We start from the raw sequence: 26187 nt of genomic DNA, 5'->3' as shown, positions 1-26187 counted from the left end.
CTTGCATGTCTCTGGACTGTGGGAGGAAACCGGAGCTCCCGGAGGAAACCCACACAGACACGGGGAGTACATGCAAACTCCACACAGAAAGGACCCAAACCCTGACCTGCTCCACCTGGAAATTGAACCCAGGACCTTCTTGCTGTGAAGCGACCCACCGAGCCACCAAACTGTTAATACTGTCAGTAGATATTGCCAATACTGGGTAAGAAAGCGGTTTTGCTGTGTATCATGTTTGTTTGTTTAGTTTTTAACACCTAGTTTACTGTAATGAGTTACTTTCAAGGCAGAAAGGATATAGCTCAACGACTTCTGGATTCACATATGAGTCCTTCATCTTGTATTTGTTGCCATGTATCCTCTGAAAGGCTTAAATGTTGTGGTAAGCAGCATGTGAAAGCCACCCAATAGCTTAATTAGCTAGTTTAGTATTAAACAAAGATGAACTCTGTCAGCCACCAAACAACATGGGTAGGTGGTGCTTCATGTACATGTTGAAGAATAGAAGGTGTTTTTCTACCCACTAAAGTTAAATTCCATCCCCATGTAGTTTAGCAGCAATCCTAACAGGCTGTGATTGTCTTTTAGAGCAGATTCTGAAATAAGTAAGCTCTGTGTTCTCTAAACCTTCCTGTATTGCTCAGTTTAGAATAACACCCTGTCACTCTCAGGCACAGAACTGGGTTTGTCTGAATGAGCAAATATTACAGCTCTGACATCAGAAAATTATGAAATGTGCATGTACTAGATTCTCAACCCACTCGAACATCTGTTCTCAACTCGTCTACAGAAGAGCTGTAAAAGTTCTGATTACATTCAGCACATCCATCAGCACATCCACCATCCGATCTGTCATCTCCAGCATTTACCCGATGCCATTTTTCTAACAAATCAAAAAGCAGTGCTTAATAAAGCATATTATAGTTGAACCAAGAGGCACTGGGGTATGACAGATGCGCTCTGACTCCACACCCGTGCCACACAGAATTAAAACCAGATGAGTTTCAGCTGTACCGTTCTATTAGTTGGATGCAAGGATTTGAAGAGTTCAGAGAAAAAAGCAGTTAGCCGTGCTGTGCTGGAAAGGTTCGCTGATTACAAGGTAAAGCTAAAAATTAGGTTTGGGGTCAAGCTATATGGTAAATAGAAAAAAAATCAGCTGGCAGACATATTTTCAAAAAAAATTTGCAATTAAAAGTGTATTCGTTTTCTGCTGCTTTTGAATTCATGCTGAATGGTTTACAACAATGTAACTGGTTTATGTCATCTGCGTAGTGACCTAAGTAGTCCTTCAATTCCATTTAGGTTTTTTTTTCTATTCTTTAATTTGTGAAATTTATGAAAACCAAAATGTTAAGATTTACAAATAAGATTCTATGCAATGTACAGTACCAGTCAAAAGTTTGGACACACTTTCTCATTCCTGTGGTTTTTCTTGATTTTTTTTTTATTTTCTACACTGTAGATTAATAATGAAGACATTCAAACTATGAATGAACACATATGGAATTATGTAGTGAACAAAAAAGTGTTAAACAAACCAGAATATGTTTTATATTTTATATTCTTTAAAGTAGCCATCTTTTGCTTTGATGACAGCTTTGCACACTTTTTGGCATTTTCTCAATCAGCTTCATGAGGTAGCCACCTGAAATGGTTTTCAATTCATGTTTGTGCTTTGTCTAGAGTTAATTTCTGGAATTTCTTGCTTTTTTAATGTGTTTGAGACCATCAGTTGTGCTGTGCAGAGGTAGAGTTGGTAAAATATAAAACATATTCTGGTTTGTTTAACATTTTTTTGTTCACTACATAATTCTATATGTGTTCCTTCATAGTTTGGATGTCTTCAGTATTAATCTACAATGTAGAAAATAAAAATAATCAAGAAAAACCATTGAAGGGAAGGTGTGTCCAAACTTTTGACTGGTACTGTATTTAATCTGGAAAGACAAAATCTTTTTATTTAAAAAAGACACTTTTTATTTAATCATGAAAAGATGAAAGACAATCATTTGAAATGTATTGTTTAAGCACTGGGCGGCACGGTGGCTCAGTGGGTTGCACTGTTGCCTCACAGCAACAAGGTCCTGGGTTCGATCACCAGGCAGGGTGATCCGGGCCCTTTCTGTCCAGAGTTTGCATGTTCTCTTTGTGTCTGTGTGGGTTTCCTCTGGGAGCTCCGGTTTCCTCCCACAGTCCAAAAACATGCAGTCAGGTTAATTGGAGACACTGAATTGCCCTACAGGTGAATGGGTGTGTATATGCGTGTGTGCGCGTGTGTACAGTGTATCACAAAAGTGAGTACACCCCTCACATTTCTGCAGATATTTAAGTATATCTTTTTATGGGACAACACTGACAAAATGACACTTTGACACAATGAAAAGTAGTCTGTGTGCAGCTTATATAACAGTGTAAATTTATTCTTCCCTCAAAATAACTCAATATACAGCCATTAATGTCTAAACCACCGGCAACAAAAGTGAGTACACCCCTAAGAGACTACACCCCTAAATGTCCAAATTGAGCACTGCTTGTCATTTTCCCTCCAAAATGTCATGTGACTCGTTAGTGTTACTAGGTCTCAGGTGTGCATAGGGAGCAGGTGTGTTCAATTTAGTAGTACAGCTCTCACACTCTCTCATACTGGTCACTGAAAGTTCCAACATGGCACCTCATGGCAAAGAACTCTCTGAGGATCTTAAAAGACGAATTGTTGCGCTACATGAAGATGGCCAAGGCTACAAGAAGATTGCCAACACCCTGAAACTGAGCTGCAGCACAGTGGCCAAGATCATCCAACGTTTTAAAAGAGCAGGGTCCACTCAGAACAGACCTCGCGTTGGTCGTTCAAAGAAGCTGAGTGCACGTGCTCAGCGTCACATCCAACTGCTGTCTTTAAAAGATAGGTGCAGTAGTGCTGTCAGCATTGCTGCAGAGATTGAAAAGGTGGGGGGTCAGCCTGTCAGTGCTCAGACCATACGCCGCACACTACATCAAATTGGTCTGCATGGCTGTCACCCCAGAAGGAAGCCTCTTCTGAAGTCTCTACACAAGAAAGCCCGCAAACAGTTTGCTGAAGACATGTCAACAAAGGACATGGATTACTGGAACCATGTCCTATGGTCTGATGAGACCAAGATTAATTTGTTTGGTTCAGATGGTCTCAAGCATGTGTGGCGGCAATCAGGTGAGGAGTACAAAGATAAGTGTGTCATGCCTACAGTCAAGCATGGTGGTGGGAATGCCATGGTCTGGGGCTGCATGAGTGCAGCAGGTGTTGGGGAGTTACATTTCATTGAGGGACACATGAACTCCAATATGTACTGTGAAATACTGAAGCAGAGCATGATCCCCTCCCTCCGGAAACTGGGTCGCAGGGCAGTGTTCCAGCATGATAATGACCCCAAACACACCTCTAAGACGACCACTGCTTTATTGAAGAGGCTGAGGGTAAAGGTGATGGACTGGCCAAGCATGTCTCCAGACCTAAACCCAATAGAACATCTTTGGGGCATCCTCAAGCGGAAGGTGGAGGAGCGCAAAGTCTCGAATATCCGCCAGCTCCGTGATGTCGTCATGGAGGAGTGGAAAAGCATTCCAGTGGCAACCTGTGAAGCTCTGGTAAACTCCATGCCCAGCAGAGTTAAGGCAGTTCTGGGAAATAATGGTGGCCACACAAAATATTGACTTCAGGAACTTTCACTAAGGGGTGTACTCACTTTTGTTGCCGGTGGTTTAGACATTAATGGCTGTATATTGAGTTATTTTGAGGGAAGAATAAATTTACACTGTTATATAAGCTGCACACAGACTACTTTTCATTGTGTCAAAGTGTCATTTTGTCAGTGTTGTCCCATGAAAAGATATACTTAAATATCTGCAGAAATGTGAGGGGTGTACTCACTTTTGTGATACACTGTATGTGTCTGCCCTGTGATGGACTGGCGCCCCATACAGGAATTTTTTTAATGCTTAAACACTATGACTAGTTTGGCATTTCGAATGTAAATGTAAAGTGCTTATTGTTGCAAGGGCTTATTAAACAGATTCATCAACTAATAGGAGTCCCTGGTATTATTAGTGTAGATATTATGAGATGTGATGGACTGATGCCCTATTCAGGGTATTCCTGCCTCGCTCCAAGTATTCCTGAATTTTTGAGTCGCCACCGTGAGTCACTCTGGTCTGCATACCTGATTTGGCACAGTTTTTTTACACCAGCCCTTCTTGACAGACCCCTCCTTAGGAACAGCACTGAGCGTGCACAGACAAGTGCACCTCCCAATACAGGCTGTTCTAGGCTGTTTAACACCTCAAACTCAGACACAGCCAATCATGTCTGTATAGATCCTTCAACAGAACTTCGGAGATTCGGATCTAGTGGGTTAGCGTATTTCAGCGCTATGCCACCCATGCTGACAGGCCCAATACATGCTGTGAATGGTATAGAACAATTGTATGATTTCCACAATGCATGGAACATCAGCATCAAGGTTGACACACACATACTAGTTTCGAATACATTTACATTTTCCGCACTTAGCAGACGCTTTTATTCAAAGTGACTTACAGTACTGCAACAGTATACAGTCTAAGCAATTGAAGGTTAAGCCCTTGCTCAAGGGCCCCAAAAGTAGCAACCTGGCAAAGGTGGAGCTTGAACCAACAACCTTTTGACAACCTTACTAGTCCAGTACCTTAACCGCTAGGCTAGGCTACAACGGCCTTGTATTAATACTGACATGAGTTTGCATCCTCACTCTCAACAAGCCTGCATTTTACTAGGTTCCTTAAAAGCTGACTTGTAGGCCTTTTAGGGCAGTGATGGCTCATGGTTGGCTCAGTGTTTAATGTACTGGGCTAGAACTGATAAGGTTGCTTCAACAAGCTGACACTTTTGGGCCCTTGAGCAAGGCAATTGCACCCAATTTGGCTGAACTTTGTTCTGTCTGAATTGCAGGTTGCTTTTTAGAAATGCGCTCGCCAAATGCATAATGTGAATGCCAAGGTCTGTGTGTATTTGTGATATGGTCGGTAAATACAGGTTGGCTTGCTAATTGAGTGGAACTACGGAGAAAAAACTGACACTAATTAAACTGAGATAATGAAAGTACCTGGTGTTAGTCTGAACTAAAGACTTAAATGTAATTTTATTGCTAGTGTGAGGTCTATGTATGCATGTTTGTGAGCACCCAAGACCATTTAAGTATTATACAAGCCAAAATGTTTGCACTTTCGTCACCATATTCAGGACGCTACTGCAAGGACCAGTGTCCATTAGTGGCTAACCGACATACACTGACCACATACAAACATTGTTACAACACCACAACCACTAAACTTTAAATCAGGCGTTCGAAAAACAGACATTTTTACTGTCCACAGACTGTGCTGCCAATTGCTGTAAATCAGCAGCCTGTGCGTATGGCTCTCAGAAGTACACATGGCCTGAGTCTTATCACCACAATTGCTCCAATCTCAGCCTGGTGAAGAAATGCAGGTATGAATCTCCCAACACTCTAATTTCCAGAATAAACAGACCACATGAAGACAGATCTCCAAAGAGATGGCACATCTGCTAGCTATTTCAGCTCTTCTGTCAAGGTCTATTCATTATCATTAGCGTTATTCTGAGGTGGCTATAGAGTTTCACCACGTCTCGGGCCAGAGGTGAGACTTGATCAGTACGGGATTCTTTTTTGTTATTTGTTCAGCTGTCAAAAAGCCTCAAAAACGTCAGTGTTTCCTAAATAAATAGTTTTCTAAATGTGGATATGATTGGTATAATTGGCCCTTGACAGTTTTGTGGGAAGCCCAACCATCACATTTAATCGTGAAGTACATATTTCATGTCGGCCTCAGAATTACCACTTGGGTTTCTGCCCTCTAAGCACTTTTGCGTGAAGCAGTATCTAATATACCCTTGTTCCAAGAAAAAATCCCTCCATTTATATAAATAACTGGTGTATGATATAGATGTGTATACATGTATGATCTAGGTACACAGCTATTAGAACTGACTTAGAACCTTACACAAATACACAGCTGTCAAACTATTAATTAACCAAAAGTATTCTGGCCTCAAAGTGGCAGTTAAGAACTGCCCTGAAACTTGGGTGCACATTAATGCCACAGCCACAGCGCTCGTTGGCAATGCGCTGCGACACATGCTTAATCTTTTTCTGGGAGTATTCTGGGCTCCGGGATCATCCATCAGGCTCGTCTGGGTTGCCTGTGCTGACGTCATGCTCACAGAAACAACGGCTGCACTTTGGATTACCACTGGAGGGGCATATTAAAAGGTTTGCATTGAATATATTACAGCGATGTGATCTTCATAGACAAATATGGTAGGTCACACTGAGGAATGACTTTCTTCATTATTATTTCTTGAAATACGAGGCTCAACCGCTAATCCTACCTGATTAAATATAAACCCTATTTACTTATGGGCCGTTCCACCAAATAAGTGTCATTTGTGTAGTAACTTAATGAAACAAAACTTTATTTTTTTTATCTTTGTTTAACACAGGATGTGTATTGATCAATTTCAGGCAACTTTGTTTCATTTTAACAAGGATTCTAAGTGGAAGTTGCTGTATATGAGTAACAGGACTGAATTTTTAGAGTTTTTAAAGATAAATAATTAAATAGATTAAATATAGCAGCATGGAATTCATGCTAAAAGAATGAGAACACTGGGCACAGTCTAGTGATTTTTTTTTTAATGCAGGTAACAGGAATGTACATTGAGATTAATCTTTTCATTAGGATATTACTTCAGTTACAATATTATCAAACATACATGGGGAGAAAAGGGAGAACTTACTTTTGGTCTTCCCGTGACCTTCAGTAGATACAGATAATGTAAATTTCTGTTGAACATGTGACTTGTTCAGAAGGATGAATATTTAAGCTACAGTAGCTCATCTGTTGGATCGGACCACACATGCCAGCCTTCGCTCCCCACCTGCAACAATGAGCCTTGGCCATGGCCCTGTTGCCGGTTGCCATGGCCATGTTGCCGGTTTACCACCGTTCCTTCCTTGGACCATTTTTCATAGATACTGACCACTGCAGACCAGGAACACAAAGGTCCTTTAAGAAATTGTAAGTCCCTGACTTTAACCAAAACGAAACACCCCCGGCATGAATAGGAACGTTGTATGCAGACCAGGCCTTCTCATTTTTAAGGCACACTTAAAAACCTTGCGGGAAACTTTTCCAGACGAGTAATAGCTGTGAAAGCAGCAAAAAAGAGGCCCAACTGCCTTGGTTTTGATCAAGAATCCATTATATTGTTTCACCATATAGGGTATGTAAAGTTACGGTGTTTGATATAAACAAACCTTTGGAAACACAGCTTAGTAGAAGACGTAGTTTATTATGGGTAAATATTAAATTCCAGAACTCCATAAAAAAAATTAAAAAAAAGGTTTATGGGCACTTTCAGAACAGAAAGATTTGCCAAGTAAGATTGCTGGAAATTTGAGTCTGATACGACCCACTGGAAACAATTCACCACAGAGTTCTTCCTGTTCTTTCATAGCCTCCAGCTTACATAACGTGGCATTATTATTATTCGGAATGGATTCGTTCCATGCATTCATGCAGCACACACTTAATTTGTATTTCATCCAATATCGGGCACAGAATGAAAGGTGCATTTCAGACATGAGAAGGACCAGAACAGAAGGTGAGCCCTCATGAGGGAATACAGGCATCAGCTGGTTAAAATTAGAGAATATTTCCTGAATGTAGGTCTCAAATGTCCAGGCTCTAAGCCTGAAAAGCTATCAAAAGAGGAGTTCCAAAGAGCATTAACCACAAAACCTGTGACCCTGGGATGACACAAAAGCCTGGGAAACCTAACCCAAGCATAAAAAAGTTTATAAAAGGAACCTCTTTTCATCTGCAGCTATAATTAATGAGCCTGCCGATGGGACGGAGCAGGTCTAAATGAGATAGCGCTATCAAGTGGTTGTGAAAAAAGCAGCTAATCAGTGATTAATGTGAAAGAGAGTGACGGCACAGCCAGTGCTTATTTCTTTTCCTAATCACCACCAACGCACCTCTGTTACATGCCAGTAAAAACAACCATCACTGTGGCATCACTGGATTTAGACATCCAGCACAAATCCCAGCATGAAGTAGACTGACTCAGAAGGCAAAGAAGTAGAGAAAAAACATGACATTCATGTATTTAACAAAAGAGCTTTAATTCTGGGAGAATATCTTTCTACAGCCAAAGGCAGGCCATGACTAGAGACAGTACTGTTGACAGGTTCACTATTAAAGATTATGGTAATTATGTAATTTCAGACACTCCTACCACTCAACAATGCCAAAGAAAATGAGCAAGCCTATGAGAAACTAGCAGGAATTATCTTAACTAAACATCCTGTACTTACAATACAAATGAGAAGTACATGTGGATACATTGTTGTTGTTATTATAATCAGAGAATAGAATCAAAATTGACAACCATGGGGGGGTTGACAAAATGTTCTAGAGAGGTGGATGGATGGATAGACATAGATAGATAGATAGATAGATAGATAGGTAGGTAGGTAGGTAGGTAGGTAGGTAGGTAGGTAGGTAGATAGATAGATAGATAGATAGATAGATAGATAGATAGATAGATAGATAGATAGATAGATAGATAGATAGATACGGACGGATGGAAGGACAGACAAACAGATTGATGGATGGATGGATGGATGGACAAACAGATAGATAGATGGATGGATGGATGGATGGACAAACAGATAGATGGATGGATGGATGGATGGATGGACAAACAGATAGATGGATGGATGGATGGACAAACAGATGGATGGATGGATGGATGGATGGACAAACAGATAGATGGATGGATGGATGGATGGACAAACAGATGGATGGATGGACAAACAGATAGATAGATGGATGGATGGATGGACAAACAGATAGATGGATGGATGGATGGACAAACAGATAGATGGATGGATGGATGGACAAACAGATAGATGGATGGATGGATGGACAAACAGATAGATGGATGGATGGATGGACAAACAGATAGATAGATGGATGGATGGATGGACAAACAGATAGATAGATGGATGGATGGATGGACAAACAGATAGATGGATGGATGGATGGACAAACAGATAGATAGATGGATGGATGGATGGACAAACAGATAGATAGATGGATGGATGGACAAACAGAGAGACAAATGGATGGATGGATGGATGGATGGACGGACGGACGGACGGACAAACAGATTGGCCTCCAATAGTTGACCAAGCAAAAAGAGAAGAACAAATACAAATAAAGGTAGTGCATTAAAAAATGACACAAACAAAAGAATAAACACTATAGAAGAACAACACTGACAGAGCTGCTGGAGATGCTGCCGCTCTTGAAGGCGCCTAGAACATTTCACTTGTATAATAATTCTGCTCTAAATTACACACTAATCCACTTGACCACAGCAGCTGTGCTTCATAATTTAGACATTTTCACCACTGACTCATTAATACACAAATGAGCCAAAGCATCATGATCATTTACCAAAATCGCAAATGCCAATGTCTATTCTGAAACATTTGTGCATGTTACAGTCAGGGCTATATTAAATGTTACATTGATAGTACTCAGTTACTCAGTTACAAGTACAACAAATATGTGCAGGCCTAAAGACCTAAGAGACATATCCATGGAGACAATCGTTATGGCCAGACAGCTGGGTTAAAATATCTCAGAAACAGCAATGAGTACCTAGAGACAGTGGTTCAAAGTGGACAAGATATCCTCTGAAGCCAAGACTCTGGAGGACAACAAAGATTCAAGAGTGTGGCATAAATGGAAAAGTGTTTTAATCCAGTGCATTGGACCCTTAGGAGAAGGATTATGGAGCTGAGTATTCACAAGCCAGTTAACATGCTAACACCTGTCCACCACCGAGAATTAGAAATAGAAACTGGACTAACAGAGGAAGACTGCCAGGTCTCCTAGAGCATGCAGACGACCGGACATGTGCATTGTTTACCCGGAGAAGAGATGGCACCTGGATCAATCCACATAAGAGCAATTGGAATGAAATGAACAAAGAAATTAAAGAAAATGGTGGTGATGTTCTGGTAACAGATGCCACATGACACTCATCAGTGAAATCTGTGTAATTATTAAATATTTATGTATTTAGAGTTTTAGAGTTTTGTCAGGCAGCATTTATACAATTTCATTAGGTTCTAAGAAAGATTCTGTGGTCAAGGCAACATCAGAATGACAGTGTACTGAAGTTTAGCATGTAATCCACGTAGCATGTAAAACTGTCCTCTACTCCTATCAAATCCACAATGCTTTAACAACCCATGAGAAGGACATGAAACAACAAACAAATCCTTGGCTCCGCAGGAAAAGGTCAAGGGACACTGCACAGTCATGCAAAAGCAAACATGACTATTACGAGAGCCTTGGAACACACTCCATCTACAAGAATAGCTCTGTCAAACATTCTTTAGCTGACAAAGAGGCTCAAAATAGAACGCTGCTGTGATCTGGGAATGGAGCGATCAGTTTAAAAACAGTGCTGACAGATCGGGACTATAATAATTCTGGAAATATTTCAAGATTATACACTGATGAAAACATTAGGTCCACCTGTTATGAGTGTATATGCTGTCAAAACATCTCTAAGCCGCTGAGACGTGGACTCCACAAGGCATCCGAAAGAGCCCTGAGGTCCTGGTATTAGCAAGGACGTGTGTTACAAGGTGGGTTGTTGTACGGTGCCTCAATCATCTTATCAGTAGCCCAGAGTCCAAACCCTTAAGCTACCAAGGCTGAGCTGTTTGTGCAGCAAATAATGGAGAAGATTAGGGATGTCCCGATCAGGGCCGATCAAGGCATTTTTTAACTGATCGGTATCGGCTGTACTAAGGCCAATCCTAATCCCGATCCTTTGTTTTACGTCAGCATGTCCGCTGTGTGGAAATACTTTAAATTGGAAAGTGAAACAAGTCCAACAGTGAAGTGTAATGTCTGCAATGCGTTTCACGAGGCGGTAGGAGCAGAGCTGCAATCATTACTGTAGAATTTTACTATTTATATGGTGTGTGAGTCAAGGATCACTCCGGTTTACAAAACAATAACTTTTAATCCCAGTATGAAAACTTCAGGACCATAACACACAGCTTTTACGAGTTTAGGTGTTACAAGACTGAACGACATCTCAGTATCAAGCACTCTGATTGGATTAGTTATGTAACCGAGTGTCGTAGTGATGCACTTGCTTAATAAAGAAATAAATACACGGTATATTCACAACTTGTCAGGAGTAGAGATGGAACGATCGATCGGCTATAAATCGATATCGGCCGATTTTTTATCAAAATATGCTATCGGCTATCGGTGATATTTCCCAAATGTAGCCGATCCGATCGTGTGATATATAAAGACCATGTTAAGCTTAACAGCTCAGTGGATTGATGCAGACTTTGAGCTACAAAGCACCAACCATCACATCACCATTCATCAACCATCGTACAGAAACCATCGTGAAAGCTCTTCACGACCTAAAATAACATCATTAACGTTGTGCATCATACATAGTTCAGGATCATCTGCTCTGACTGACAGAAAACTTTTAGCTCCACAGATGGAACGAGTCTGACTCAGTTACAGATCTGTGGTAATAGCAGTTTAATGAAGCTTTTTAATGTAAGAGAGTCACACACAATGTTCTGTAGTAGCTGGTGTTTATTTAAAACCACAACATTAATTAATAACAGTAGACACGGAGAGATAACTGAGAAGAGAAACTTACGCTTCACATAAATTGAATCATAAATCACTTATGTCGATACTGTGAACAGAGCGTCTCTCTTAAAGGCACACACACGTCAATGCTTCTGCCACTGGTTATCTTCACTGTTCGTCCTACTTTTAAGGTTTTTTCAGACTGAACTGTATAACAGCTAACCTGCGTGTGTGTGTGTGCGTGGTCAGTTAGACTAATGAGATATGTCTCCCGTGGGTGAAAAATGAATTGCTTTAGTTTTAGAAGTAAAAAAATCTCGTATTGGATTAATTTGAATAACTGTAATGTACTTGAAGTGTGCACTGTGTGAACAGTATTATCTAGTTCTTATCTAGACAATATCTAGAAAATACAAGTATCGCTTTGAGACTCGGTATCGGATCGGGATCAGAATTAATGATCGGGATCGGGAACAAAAAAACGTAATCGGGACATCCCTAGAGAAGATATAAAGAAGAGATGGTTTTTGCTCAAACAGAGCACACTAGCTCACTAGATTTTACGCTACTCTTCCCCATGTCAATCTTTCCCACACTGTTGACCCTCACAACAGGAAGATCCATTCCAGGCTTCCCTTCCAGCCTCGGCATCTGGCGTTCCGCATGTCTTTTTTTCTCATTTTGTCACATAAAGCTGTCCGAGTCTCGGCACTCGTCCTCCCTCACCTACACCTTAAACTCTTCATCAGAGACGTCCTCTAACCTGCCTCCATTATTTACATTGTAAATTGAACAGCTTCAGGATCCATGTCTGAGTTCCTGAACGCTGAAACAAAGAAAGCTTTGTGGAGCTTAAGCTCGAGGAGGTAACAGTGTTTCACCGCAGCTCTGATGAAAACACACACGGCCGTCTCGCTAGGACTCTGCAGCTACAGTCAGCGTGGGATCAGAAGCGTGCTGAGTGGATGAAAGCTGGTCTAAATTTATGTGCAGATGCACAGTAAGAAGCTGGAAACGGTGGTGAGCAGTGTGACTCCAGTCAGTGAGATTTGTAGAGCTGACGAAAGTAGAAAGCAAGCACCACACCCTGAAAACCTCACTGCCATGCCAATATATTTTTATTGTCTGTAAATCTTGGCTGGTTATTTCTATTACATATATTAAAACAGCAGTAGAAGCAATTTTGTTAACGTGTCTACTTAGGTGGTGCAGCGGTCTACTACGCTAATCCTCCATCGTTAAGATTCTGGTTTGAATCCCAGCTCTGCTATTGGCGGACGGCCATCCTTACAGACATGATTGCCTGGTTCACACCACATCACCGCTAGATGTGGCAGCTCGGAAGCAACTCGGCGTTCGCTCGAGGTTCTCAATCGGCTCTCAATTGCTGTGTGAAGTGTTCAATGACTCGATCCGAGCGGCTCACCAAACGCTCGCTTGCAGACTCAAAAAAAAATATCTAGCATGTTAAATATCTGGACCTGTCGGCGACTCAAAATTATGTAGTGTGAAAAATGTTGCGAGCAGGCTGTATTTGTTATGGCGGGGGTGTTAATATGTGGAAGAGGGGCATAATATAGTTTATATCACAATACATCGGCACACATACAAGCTTTACAGTATTTGTGACTTTACGGCAAACCATAATACCAACGATGCATTGAAAAATATTTATCTGACTTCCAACTCTCTCTGCAGAAGAGACAATCCCTGCTGGCCGCATAGCCGAACCCACTTCTTCAGCCAGATTAATTAATTTTTTCCTACTTGTTTACGCTACACATCAACACTCAAACAACTTTAATCAATCGCTTCTTGCTGCCGTGCATTTTTGGACGTGGTATCATTAAACCCCTCGTCACTTCTTGCATGTGTTTTCGTGACCAAACGTAGTTTGGGAGACCAGATAGACTCATCGGAGATTCCTCATGGTGGTAGATCGTGTAGTGCATGACCCCCTATCACCAATCAGTCATGTAGTGTGAAAACCACAACGACTTGAATCCAGTTGAACTGTGAACTGTACAGCGATGCGAACAGCTTGAAAGTCATGTAGTGTGAACTTGGCATAAGGGTAAAAGTGGATGAAGTCCTACGTAGGGCTGTGCGATATGACTAAAAAAGTCATATCATGCCGCTCAGGTGGCGCAGCGGTAAAAAGACGCGCTGCAACCAGAGCTGGATTCTGAGTACATCGTTTCGAATCCAGCTCTGCCTCCCCGGTTCGAGGCTGGGCGGCTGTATGAGCAACGATTGGCCGGTTGCTCAGTTGGGGGGTGGGACAAAGAACCGGATGTGGGTCTCTCTCTGTCAGAATGCTATTACGACCTCTGCCGGCTGATTAAAGGCGCCTGCACAAGAGATGAGGAAGAGTGCCCTTAGGGTGTGTCTCTCCGCATGCAACTCTCGGTGGCGCCAAACTCATCAATGTGTGGGTGGCAAAAATGCATCCGGCTGCATATCATCTCGATATGCTTTTGAGAAGTGGCGATATCTGAATCCGGAAGATCTGATTGGTTTATACATCTGAATCTCTTTAACACATGAACCAATTCATGGAGTCGTTTATGCACGACATCATAAGGAAACAGAGTGAGCAAAACGAATGCATCTTTACCATAGATAAGAGCACATCTACCTGATTTGATTCCAATAAATAATTCGTTTGAAAAGAGTCGTTTCTAACTCACTGACTCAGAGATTCAGTTTCCATGTGTGTGCGTGCACACGCCCATTCGCTCATACGTGAAGGAAAGCGTTCCTTAGTGACCTTAGTATTCTACACATACTTGATATATCGAATATGGTCATTTTCAACATTGTGTAAAAAGTATTATCGAATATATCGATATTTGCGATATACCACCCAGCCCTAGTCCTACGATTGATACGCACCCTGACCAGGGTATTCCTGCCTTACGCCCAGTGTTTCCTAATGAAACGAGACCTGCCACTATCCCGACCAGGATAAAGCATTTGATAAAATTGTCTGAACCGTCGATCCCCATTTACATCAGAGATTTAAAATCTAGTAGTTAAGTCTATCCAATTACATAGCATCTACTAACTTGAAATGGTGAACATGTGCTTCCTCAAAAAACCATGGTTATTGGTTTATTAATAAAAACAATAGTTATATGAAATAAAAACAAACTGCTGACTAAAATAATGATGTTTTGGATGTGTAATGACGAAGTAAATTTTAGTTGTGTTACAGCTTCTTGGTGCAAACCTACAGTCATCACACATTTCACAACAATACTAAAACCAACACCGTGACTAAAAAAACCTCCTAACGGCTAGGCTGTTTCGGCCACCCCAGAGCTAAAATCCCACATTAACACGAGCTAGTTTGTGTGTTGCAGCTGGTTAGCTGGCCTGCTATTAAGTATAAGACTAAGGATTAAGATGTTGAGCTGTTCCCAGGCCATTTTCGTTATTAGGGTTTGTTTTTAGGTACTTCCTTGGGCATTTCCTATCCTTTATGGCATGTTACAGCAGAATTAAAGTCATGCTTTGCTGCGTTGAGGCTCTTGGTTTAACAGTCTAATCCTGACAAGTTGGTTGATCCAGGTAATAGATCAAAAAATTCTATCTTTTCTTCTGACAGTAACCGAACCATTTAGGACAGAACAAGCCAAAACCACAGATGTTGATTTGGTTATAAATTAGTGGAATTTTTTTCACTGGCAGAAGCATCTGTAAATCCTAGAGTCGTAAAAATGATCTCAGGGCTCACACCACAATTTCTCTTTAAGGCCAAGATCGCTTCCTAATGCGTCAAAACCGGACTGCAGACAGACGCTAAATGTCCCAGCACTGTAGAAAATGTTACATACACCTACTAAACAGAGCCTGAAGGGTGGTTACGGTTGGCTTCAGGGTTTTAAGAGTGATTGTGAAACATGGCATGTGCTTCAGGTCTTAACACATTCAGGGTGTGGCTCCGCTCAGCTATCATCCTGGGAACACAGGTCCTTCAGTGTAGACATAATTTAACCCTGCATACTGCAGCACTGTGATTCCTTAACTTTATGGTCACGGAGCCCTGTAAACCATTTCCCCATTGCCAACCATGCCCCTCAAAATGGCATGTGTGCTCTAGTGCAAGCAGACAACAGTGTGAAGACACAAATCTAGTGTAGCCCTGCCTCGCAGTCTGAGGAGGGTCGTGTTTGAAGTTTTAGGCTGCAACTTTGAACCAGCCAGTGATAGAATCTTACACACAGCATGTATGAACGACCAATGTTACTTTCTTAATATTCCTCTTTCACCCACGCCAGCACTCCAACCAGACAGTAGGAGCTTTTCTTTGTGGAAATCTGGATAAGTATGATTATCTAACTATTTAATAGCTGTCTTACCTCAGTACATCCAGCACATCTGCTGTTTGACAAAAATAATTGTAGTAAATTGTGGTAACTGTAGTAAAGTTACTATACGGCACATATAAATCAGAGTGGGAATGCTTTACATGGGTGTGTTCTAGCATAGAATATAATTTCTTTATTTGTGATATACACACCGATCAGCTATAACATTAAAACCACCTCTTTGTTTTTACACTCACTGTCCATTTTATCAGCTTCACTTACCATAAAGGAGCACTTTGTAGTTCTACAATTACTGACTGTAGTCCATCTGTTTCTCAGCGTGCTTTGTTAGCCCCCTTTCATGCTGTTCTTTAATGGTCAGCGATCGTCTCTGACTTTACGTCTACAAGTAGGTAGGCATGTCTAATAGAGTGGACAGTGAGTGGACACGGTATTTAAAAACTCCAGCAGCGCTGCTGTGTCTTAGCCACTCATACCAGCACAACACACACTAACACACAACCACCATGTCAGTGTCACTGCAGTGCTAAGAATCATCCAACATCCAAATAATACCTGCTCTGTGGTGGTCCTGTTGGGTCCTGACAATTGAAGAACAGGGTGAAAGCAGGCTAAAAATGTAGGTAGAGAAACAGATGGACTACAGTCAGTAATTGTAGAACTTCAAAGTGCTTCTATATGGTAAGTGGAGCTGATAAAATGGAAAGGGAGTGTAGAAACGAGGAGGTGTTTTAATGTTATGGCTGATCAGTTTACATATACAGGTGTACAGTACAACAAAATTCTTTCTTCACATATCAGTGTGCAGGGTCAGACTTTGTACAGTGCCCCTGAAGCTGAGAGGGTTAAGGGCCTTGCTCAAGGGCCCAACAGTGGCTGCATAACATGGCTGGGATTTAATCTTTCAACCTTTCTATTGATAGCCCAAAGCTCTACCCACTAAGCTACCACTGTCCCATCAAGCAAAATCAAGCAATGACGGCTTTTAATTTACTAAAAATCTCATTCATTTTCAGTATCTGTAAGCAAACAGCATGAATGGGAAGGACACTGTTGTATTAAATAAATTAAAAATATATTAAATAATGTGTTATATTTACAATAATGACATTTATGGAATTTAGCAAATGCTAAATCAAAAACGACTTACAACTATGACCAAAAACAATGCAAGTATTCAAGGGTTAATGGCCTTGCTCAGGGGCCCAACAGCTGCAACTTGGCAATAGTGGGGTTTAAACCAGCAACCTATTAATCACTAGTGCGAATACTAGTCCAGTACCATAATTGCTAAACTACCACTGCCCCTCTACCTCCTGATGGCTAAATATTCATATAAATGACATTTTTGCTGTTAAAATTATTTATAGCCAATTTTGTAAAAGCCAAGAATGGACATCACTTCTCAATGGGCACTCAATTCTACAACCACAATTACTGTGCCTGGCAGGATAAGGAAAATGAATTATATATAGTGTAGTATAAATCTAGTATAAATCTCCGGCAGGATCCTAAAAAGAAACCCGAGCTCATTTCCCCCTAGGCGGAATACTTAAACCATACAGCCACCGCACCATATAAGGCAAACAGGACATAAAACGAGACAAAATAATGGCTTATTCAAATTCTTTTCAGCTGGAAATTAGCATTCTACCAATATATCATGTCAGCACCTCCTCATCTCTCTCTATCCGTGCCTGGCGGGAAAGTATAAATAACTTCCTCTGACAGGAAGAGCCATTATCTTCCATTGAGCTCGGTTCTTTTGCGTCATTGCGTGCCTGCATGGTGCCATGTGTCCATGTGGGAGGGAGTATGGGGACACTTTAGACAACCAGAAGTTCATTTGTGTCGGGAAAAATCTGTCCGGTCACGAGCTACTAAAAGTTCAAGGAGAATGATCAAGACTGGTCATTTTAAACAAGCGTTTTTAATAGCGGTGGGAGTATATTTAGGTTTCGGAAAACAATACACATCATCGCTATGCAGCACACTAGCATTTATCAAGTTGAATTGTCTTCACTAGTTTTATTCAGCTAGCAAACCAATGCAGTTTTACATAAATATAAGTAGTCGCAGTGGTATGATTCCTGTCGGGCCCAATCTCAAACAGAACCAAACATTTACCACAAAAGCAACAGAAACCCAGACTAACTACGTCTGCATATCAAACACTTTAAGTAGACGAAGCGTCTTCCTGCTATAGCTTAGAAATCAGATGCCGTAACTAGTCAAGCGGAAAGTTAGCGGTGGTGCTTGTGGTTGTAACACAGAGCTGCCCTACAGGAGTAGGGTTTAACTTTTAACCACACTCATCCAAGCAAGGCTCACGTTTACTTCTAGCTCAGTGAACATGTTCATGGTGTTTCCATAAAAGGACTGCAGAAACCAGTAGAAAAAAACTGTACAAGTCTGGACAATACTGCTGCTGAATTGGAGGAGGGGGTGGATGAGGGGGCTCGTTTAATTTTTTATTTGTGTTAGTTTTGGCCACAATACCTCTAGCTTTAGTTCAGATTCTATTCATTTAATTAGGGCAGTTGTAGCCCGGCGAGGTACTGGACTATTAATAAAAAGGTCACTGGTTCAAGTCCTAACACTGCCAGGCTGCTACTGTTGGGCCCTTAACCCTCAATTGCTTAGACAGTATACTGTCACAGTACTGTAAGTCCCTTTGGATAAAAACATCTGCTGAAAATGTATTATTTGCTATTCTGAATTGCCCCAAGCTATGAATATGCAAGTGAATGAGCTAATGAAAGGTTGAGTTAATAGGTAAATCAATGATGCCCTTTGATGGCTGATGTCCAGTTCAGGATGTATTTCTGCCCTGTACACAGTGTTTCTGGGTGGAACCAGACCAACCTCAACCCTGATCAAGATAAAGCAGATACTAAAAGACTTTTAGTAAGACTCATTAACTAACATATTCTCTGCAATTGAAAATATTCATGATTAGGTAGGTTATGTAAAATGGGCCGTATGAAGCAGCCAATCCACCATTTGTATGTTTTAGGAAACCCACACAGACACAGTAAAACATGCAAGGATCAATCCCAGGATCCCAGCTAAAGCATTTTGGTTTTTGTTTGTTTGTTCATTGGTTTAACGTCATGTCAACATGACGAATCGTTCAGTCTTTTATACATATTATATATGTTCTTCAATGGTCAGGACTCTCCCAAGACCACTACAGAGCAGGTATTATTTAGGTGGTGGATCATTCTCAGCACTGCAGTGACACTGACATGGTGGTGGTGTGTTAGTGTGTGTTGTGCTGGTATGAGTGGATCAGACACAGCAGCGCTGATGGAGTTTTTAAACACCTCACCTCACTGAGAATGGTCCACCAACCAAAAATATCCAGCCAACAGCGCCCGTGTGCAGCATCCTGTGACCACTTATGAAGGTCTAGAGGATGACCAACTCAAACAGCAGCAATAGATGAGCGATCGTCTCTGACTTTACATCTACAAGGTGGATCAACTAGGTAGGAGTGTCTAATAGAGTGGACAGTGAGTGGACACGGTATTTAAAAACTCAACTCCAGCAGCGCTGCTGTGTCTGATCCACTCATACCAGCACAACACACACTAACACACCACCACCATGTCAGTGTCACTGCAGTGCTGAGAATGATCCATCACCTAAATAATACCTGCTGTGTAGTGGTCCTGTGGGATTTCTGACCACTGAAGAACAGGGTGAAAGCAGGCTAAAAACGTAAGCAGAGAAACAGATGGACTACAGTCAGTAATTATAATATATATATAATATATATATATATATATATATATATATATTAAATATAAATATGTAATATTAATATATAACAATATATATATATTAAAGATTTTTGGGAGGTGGCACAGTGGCACATTAGTGTCAGAAAGGAACAGCATCAAGTTTTAGGAAACCTTTCAAATCTCATTAGTACTTCTGAGTTCTGGGTGGGCTATCCATATGTAAGCTTTCTTTAAAGGAATAATTTAATCCCAGCAGTTTTGTAGATACTGGACAAGATATGCATCACTAACCCTCCACATAAATATTCCATATCTATCTCTGAAGGCTTTTCTCCGCTGATCTTGCACTGACAGATGTTTATATAACACCAGTCACTTCGCATTACCGACTATTAAGCTGAAGAAAAGCAGAGCTACAGGTCTGAACAGACCATTATTAGCAGCGGTGTGGCCGAGCGATCTCCCCCACACCATTTCCACATACAGTGTATCACAAAAGTGAGTACACCCCTCACATTTCTGCAAATATTTCATTATATCTTTTCATGGGACAACACTATAGACATGAAACTTGGATATAACTTAGAGTAGTCAGTGTACAACTTGTATAGCAGTGTAGATTTACTGTCTTCTGAAAATAACTCAACACACAGCCATTAATGTCTAAATGGCTGGCAACATAAGTGAGTACACCCCACAGTGAACATGTCCAAATTGTGCCCAAAGTGTCAATATTTTGTGTGACCACCATTATTATCCAGCACTGCCTTAACCCTCCTGGGCATGGAATTCACCAGAGCTGCACAGGTTGCTACTGGAATCCTCTTCCACTCCTCCATGATGACATCACGGAGCTGGTGGATGTTAGACACCTTGAACTCCTCCACCTTCCACTTGAGGATGCGCCACAGGTGCTCAATTGGGTTTAGTCCATCACCTTTACCTTCAGCTTCCTCAGCAAGGCAGTTGTCATCTTGGAGGTTGTGTTTGGGGTCGTTATCTTGTTGGAAAACTGCCATGAGGCCCAGTTTTCGAAGGGATGGGATCATGCTCTGTTTCAGAATGTCACAGTACATGTTGAAATTCATGTTTCCCTCAATGAACTGCAGCTCCCCAGTGCCAGCAACACTCATGCAGCCCAAGACCATGATGCTACCACCACCATGCTTGACTGTAGGCAAGATACAGTTGTCTTGGTACTTCTCACCAGGGCGCCGCCACACATGCTGGACACCATCTGAGCCAAACAAGTTTATCTTGGTCTCGTCAGACCACAGGGCATTCCAGTAATCCATGTTCTTGGACTGCTTGTTTTCAGCAAACTGTTTGCTGGCTTTCTTGTGCGTCAGCTTCCTTCTGGGATGACGACCATGCAGACTGAGTTGATGCAGTGTGCGGCGTATGGTCTGAGCACTGACAGGCTGACCTCCCACGTCTTCAACCTCTGCAGCAATGCTGGCAGCACTCATGTGTCTATTTTTTAAAGCCAACCTCTGGATATGACGCCGAACACGTGGACTCGACTTCTTTGGTCGACCCTGGCGAAGCCTGTTCCGAGTGGAACCTGTCCTGGAAAATTGCTGTATGACCTTGGCCACCATGCTGTAGCTCAGTTTCAGGGTGTTAGCAATCTTCTTATAGCCCAGGCCATCTTTGTGGAGAGCAACAATTCTATTTCTCACATCCTCAGAGAGTTCTTTGCCATGAGGTGCCATGTTGAATATCCAGTGGCCAGTATGAGAGAATTGTACCCAAAACACCAAATTTAACAGCCCTGCTCCCCATTTACACCTGGGACCTTGACACATGACACCAGGGAGGGACTACGACACATTTGGGCACAATTTGGACATGTTCACTGTGGGGTGTACTCACTTATGTTGCCAGCTATTTAGACATTAATGGCTGTGTGTTGAGTTATTTTCAGAAGACAGTAAATCTACACTGCTATACAAGCTGTACACTGACTACTCTAAGTTATATCCAAGTTTCATGTCTATAGTGTTGTCCCATGAAAAGATATAATGAAATATTTGCAAAAATTTGAGGGGTGTACTCACTTTTGTGATACACTGTATGTCGTAACTCATGAGCGGCCGCCGTCTAGCCATTCATCAACTCCTTCGCTGGGTCTGACGGTGCCAGCAGCTCGGCACTCGCCTTCTACCAACGTGCACCGGCTGCCAAGGATGTGCTCAGATTTACAGCATTGACGTTGTGAAGCTAGCGGAGACCTACTCCTCGGAATAGCCAGGCTTTCAAATGAGCAAATACAATTTGGCTAACTGTGGAGAGTCCCAGCATTCCCGACTATAAAGGTCACTTCTGAATGAAGAACAATTCCTCCAGTGCTTGTGAAGATTAACTACGACGCTCGCTCACACTAGTAGCATCATGCCAACTGGAACAGGTTTAAAAAGAACTCTCTACTGAAAGGAAAGGCTCTTACAAGCCAAAATAGATTCCAGTTATGAGTAAAATGAACTAAGAAACATTTCATATGCCTTATTTTCTCCAAAAATAAACATTACATTGAAAATTTCCAGAGAAACGCAACAGACACCAACACAGACAGTAAGCCCTTCATGGCTTTCCTGTGAGCAGTTCCTTTCTGGCATGACACTGAAAACAGCCACTGAGGTATTTGTTGCTGTATTTCATTCAGTCATTGTCTGTTTTATCACCGCTTTATCCTGGTCAGCATGGCACCAGTCCATCTCAGGACAAACACAAACATTTACACAGAAGGCAATTTTAAAAGCTCCAATTGACCAGACTGCAGGTCTTTGGACTGAATCTGAAAACCTGGAGAAAACCCCACACAAATATACAGACTCCACACAGAAAGGACCTTGGCAGCTCAGCTAGGAAATCGACCCCGGGCCCTTCTTGCTGTAAGGCGACAGCGCTACCCACTGCGCCACAGTGCCGCCCTTGTTGTATATAAGAAATTTGCACCTTAAAGTAGCTCATAACTCCCTGATTTAGGAGGACCCTAAATGCTTGCAGCTCTGGGCAATCAAATGAAACATTGAGGGGGAACATCCTGCTCTGCCAAGCACCACTGTTGGGCCCTTTCCAGCCACTGAATTCATGTGTGTCGGGGACATATAAATAAGGAGGGTTCCGTCAGGAAAGGGCATCTGGCATAAAAATGATCCACTGTGGCAACCCTTAATCACACTGTTACATTAGTCCACCACCACAATATGCTAAATGGATAGCACTGTCACCTCACAGCAAGATGGTCCTGGGTTCGATCCCCAGGTGGGGCGGTCCGGGTACTTTCTCTGTGGAGTTTGCATGTTCTCCCCGTGTCCGCGTGGTTTTCCTCCGGGTGCGCCGGTTTCCAACAAACAAACAAACCACCACCACAATATATAGGCTGGCCATTTACACAGACATGGTTGGCTGTTACTTAAGGCGGGGATTGCTGCCTTGTGCTAGTGTTTACCAGTAGAACCCGACCCACTATGACCCTAATCAGGATGAAGCTTTTGAGTAAAACGTGGCATTCTATTTTGGACCTACAGCCCCTGGTGAACAGCTATTTATAGCATTTCCATGTAGAACCTAAAAGGTTCCGGTGAAAGTACAAACACACCTCACATCTTTTTTTCTGAGAAATACAGACAGGGACTGGATATGAGGAGTAAAAATAAACTGAGGGTGGGATATAGTGAAAGGATTAGGGGGTGACGGTGGTCTGCGTGTCAGCGGTGGGTAAACTGAGAGGGTGCTGCATAATTTAATCCATGGCTTTATCTCCATCATCACCCAACAGCTTGGTAGCACAGGGACCCTGCCTACATTCCAGCAGTGTATCATGGAAGTGTAATCATGGAACTGAGTGTATGTGAGTGATGTGACAACAAACGTCCTGAGAGCACAATGTACCCGTGTATCATGTGCTTATATTAAGCTCTCAGCAACAAGGTGAAAGAATCCTAAAATCTCTGGTGGAAGTGGGAACTATTCTAAGGATCCAGTATGGAATAAAGCTGGAGGAGTGACAGAATGATACTTACTCTGGAGATGGTCAGAGGCATGCTAAAGTCCTTGCCCCCCTGCAGTCTGAATCCCCAGGGAGAGGGTCCGATCAGGGACAGGCTGTAATTGTTGCTCATGATCGTCGGGTTGTTAATGTGTGTGATCTTTAAAAGTCCACGTCAGGGCCTGTGGAGACAGAACAAGAAGCTTAGTCTCAAGCTTACTCAGTCAAAGCAATGAGCAGCAATAATAAAATGATGACAAAGAGAACAAAGGCGGCATGGTGTACAGAATAAACCTTGACAATTTAACATATAAGCATGGAGTACAAATTTATATCCAAAATTGGGTGAGTTAACCTCACAGTGTCTTTCCTGACTAGCAACAACAGACAGTTTAGCGTTAACTGCAGGAACTGATTGTAAAATGGTATGTTCAGCTCAAACTAGGGTTGGGCGGTATGACGGTATTACAGTATACCGCGGTATTTAAAAATGGTGATGTATTTTAAAAATGTGAAGCGCCAAATTTCTGCTTAAGGTCCACCTTGAAAACGGAGACTTTAAGACCTGCGCGCATCCACAATAAGGGAGGGGCGGGAGTTGTAGGCGGTTGGAGCTCACTGATTGGTTGTGGGGGTGCTCACTTTTTGAGGCAATAACGCAAAAGCTAGGGAGCTCTGTACATAGGGTGTGTTCAAACACCTAGTGAGCTGCCTTGCTGTCTTACTGCCTACATAGGCAGCTGCCTCAGTAGAGAGGATTCTAATAAGTCAATGACTTATTATAAGGCAGGTTATTCAAACGCGCTACTTAGACAGCGATTCCATCGGGTTTTGCTCGCTAAGCTAACAGTTAGCATCTTGCCATTCAAAACCATGGGATGGGGTGGCACAACGCACTGGCATGTCAATATAACATCTGTGTACCGAATACGGTTACATTCACTGACAAGCCCGAACTTGCAAAAAAACACACTTGTGCAAGTTTATACAATATAATATTATCTCTGTGTGTGTGTGTGTCGCGCTCACTCTTTGTGATATTCAGACAATAAACAGCTTTCATTATGACTGATTAATTCCCCGTACTGATGTGAAGCAGAATGTGTGTATTACAGCTGATAAGAACGGCGCAAAAATGAAAAGAACATATAAAACATATATATAACGGTTCCCAGAGATGCGACTCGGTTCATTTGAAAGAGCCATTCAATAGAATCGGATCGCTCGCGAACGACCCATTACTAACAGAGAGACGTCCTCCGTGCCTCCCCCCCCCACGTGGTAATACCGTATACCGCTGTATTTTATGAAGACGGTATGACGATATGAAAATTGGCAATATCGCCCAACCCTAGCTCAAACGCTCAAAATTCTGGCACCATAAGTACACAGACACTTCAAATTTTTAACACAGACCCATCAAGTCAAAGCCAAGTCAAATTTGATTGTATAGCGCTTTATACAAGACTTTGGGTGTGTTCGAAAACCTAGGGAGCTCTCTACACAGACAGCAAATTTACGTCATCCTACGCGCGCTCCCAAAAAGGCTGTTCGAAATCCTAGATGTCTTAATATCCTCCCTAGTAAGGTATCTTAAAATTTCAACACTATTTTGACTCAAGAACGAGTGAGCATCCTATGCTGCCTTAGTGGTGAAGGCAATCCCAGCATTCAGTGAGGCACAACTTTTTTATTATCAAATGTATTTTGTATATCAAAGTTATTTTCAAATGTAAATAAATTATTGATTTTCAATAACCGTTCAACCGTTTTCAGTACACGGAGGGAGATGTTAATTGACATGCTAGCGCGTTGTGCCACCTCATCCCATTGGTTTGTATGGCATGATGCTAACTGTGTTAGCTTAGTAAATGAAAAGTTATGGAATCGCTGTCTAAGTCGTGCGTTCGAATAAACCTGCCTTATAAGTCGATGACTTATTAGAATCCTCTCTACTTAGGCAGCTGCCTATGTAGGCAGTAAGACAGCAAGGCAGCTCACTAGGTTTTCGAACACACCCATTGTCTTAAAGCAACTTTACAGAATCCAGGACTGACAGACCAAACACCCCCGCAGTCTTTTTAAGGCTCATACAGATTGATGATTTTCTATTGGCACAATTAGCAATTGACTACCAATTCTGATTAGGATTAAGGGGGGCAAAGGATACAGGGACAGAGGTGTTCAATGGGTTTACGGCCAGGGCTCAGTGCAGGCCACCGTTAGCAATGATTGTAGTTTTTTCCATACCATTCTACATTTATGCCCCTTTTAATCATATTTACCCCAAGAGGGGTTTGGTCGGGGTCCTTTCTGTGTGGAGTTTGAACTAATGAATCTTGTGTAAACAGTAATTACCTGT

At 41.9% G+C, this 26187-nt stretch overlaps 1 protein-coding gene across 2 annotated transcripts in view; it reads right to left on the bottom strand.

The window, feature by feature from the left end:
• pdlim5b (PDZ and LIM domain 5b) overlaps positions 1-26187 on the bottom strand; it is a 175659-nt gene that overhangs the window by 127929 nt on the left and 21543 nt on the right. For both annotated transcript variants that reach the window (XM_063013956.1, XM_063013957.1), the window contains exon 2: positions 23860-24007. In XM_063013956.1, coding sequence (XP_062870026.1) covers positions 23860-23958 — 99 coding nt within the window. In that variant the 5' untranslated portion in view covers positions 23959-24007. The remainder of the gene's footprint in view (positions 1-23859; positions 24008-26187) is intronic.

This window comes from Trichomycterus rosablanca, chromosome 18 (genome assembly GCF_030014385.1).
Source record: "Trichomycterus rosablanca isolate fTriRos1 chromosome 18, fTriRos1.hap1, whole genome shotgun sequence".
In the NCBI taxonomy this organism is placed as follows: domain Eukaryota; kingdom Metazoa; phylum Chordata; class Actinopteri; order Siluriformes; family Trichomycteridae; genus Trichomycterus; species Trichomycterus rosablanca.
Note: the sequence above shows the minus strand (reverse complement) of the source record. Positions and strands in the feature narration are given on the sequence as shown.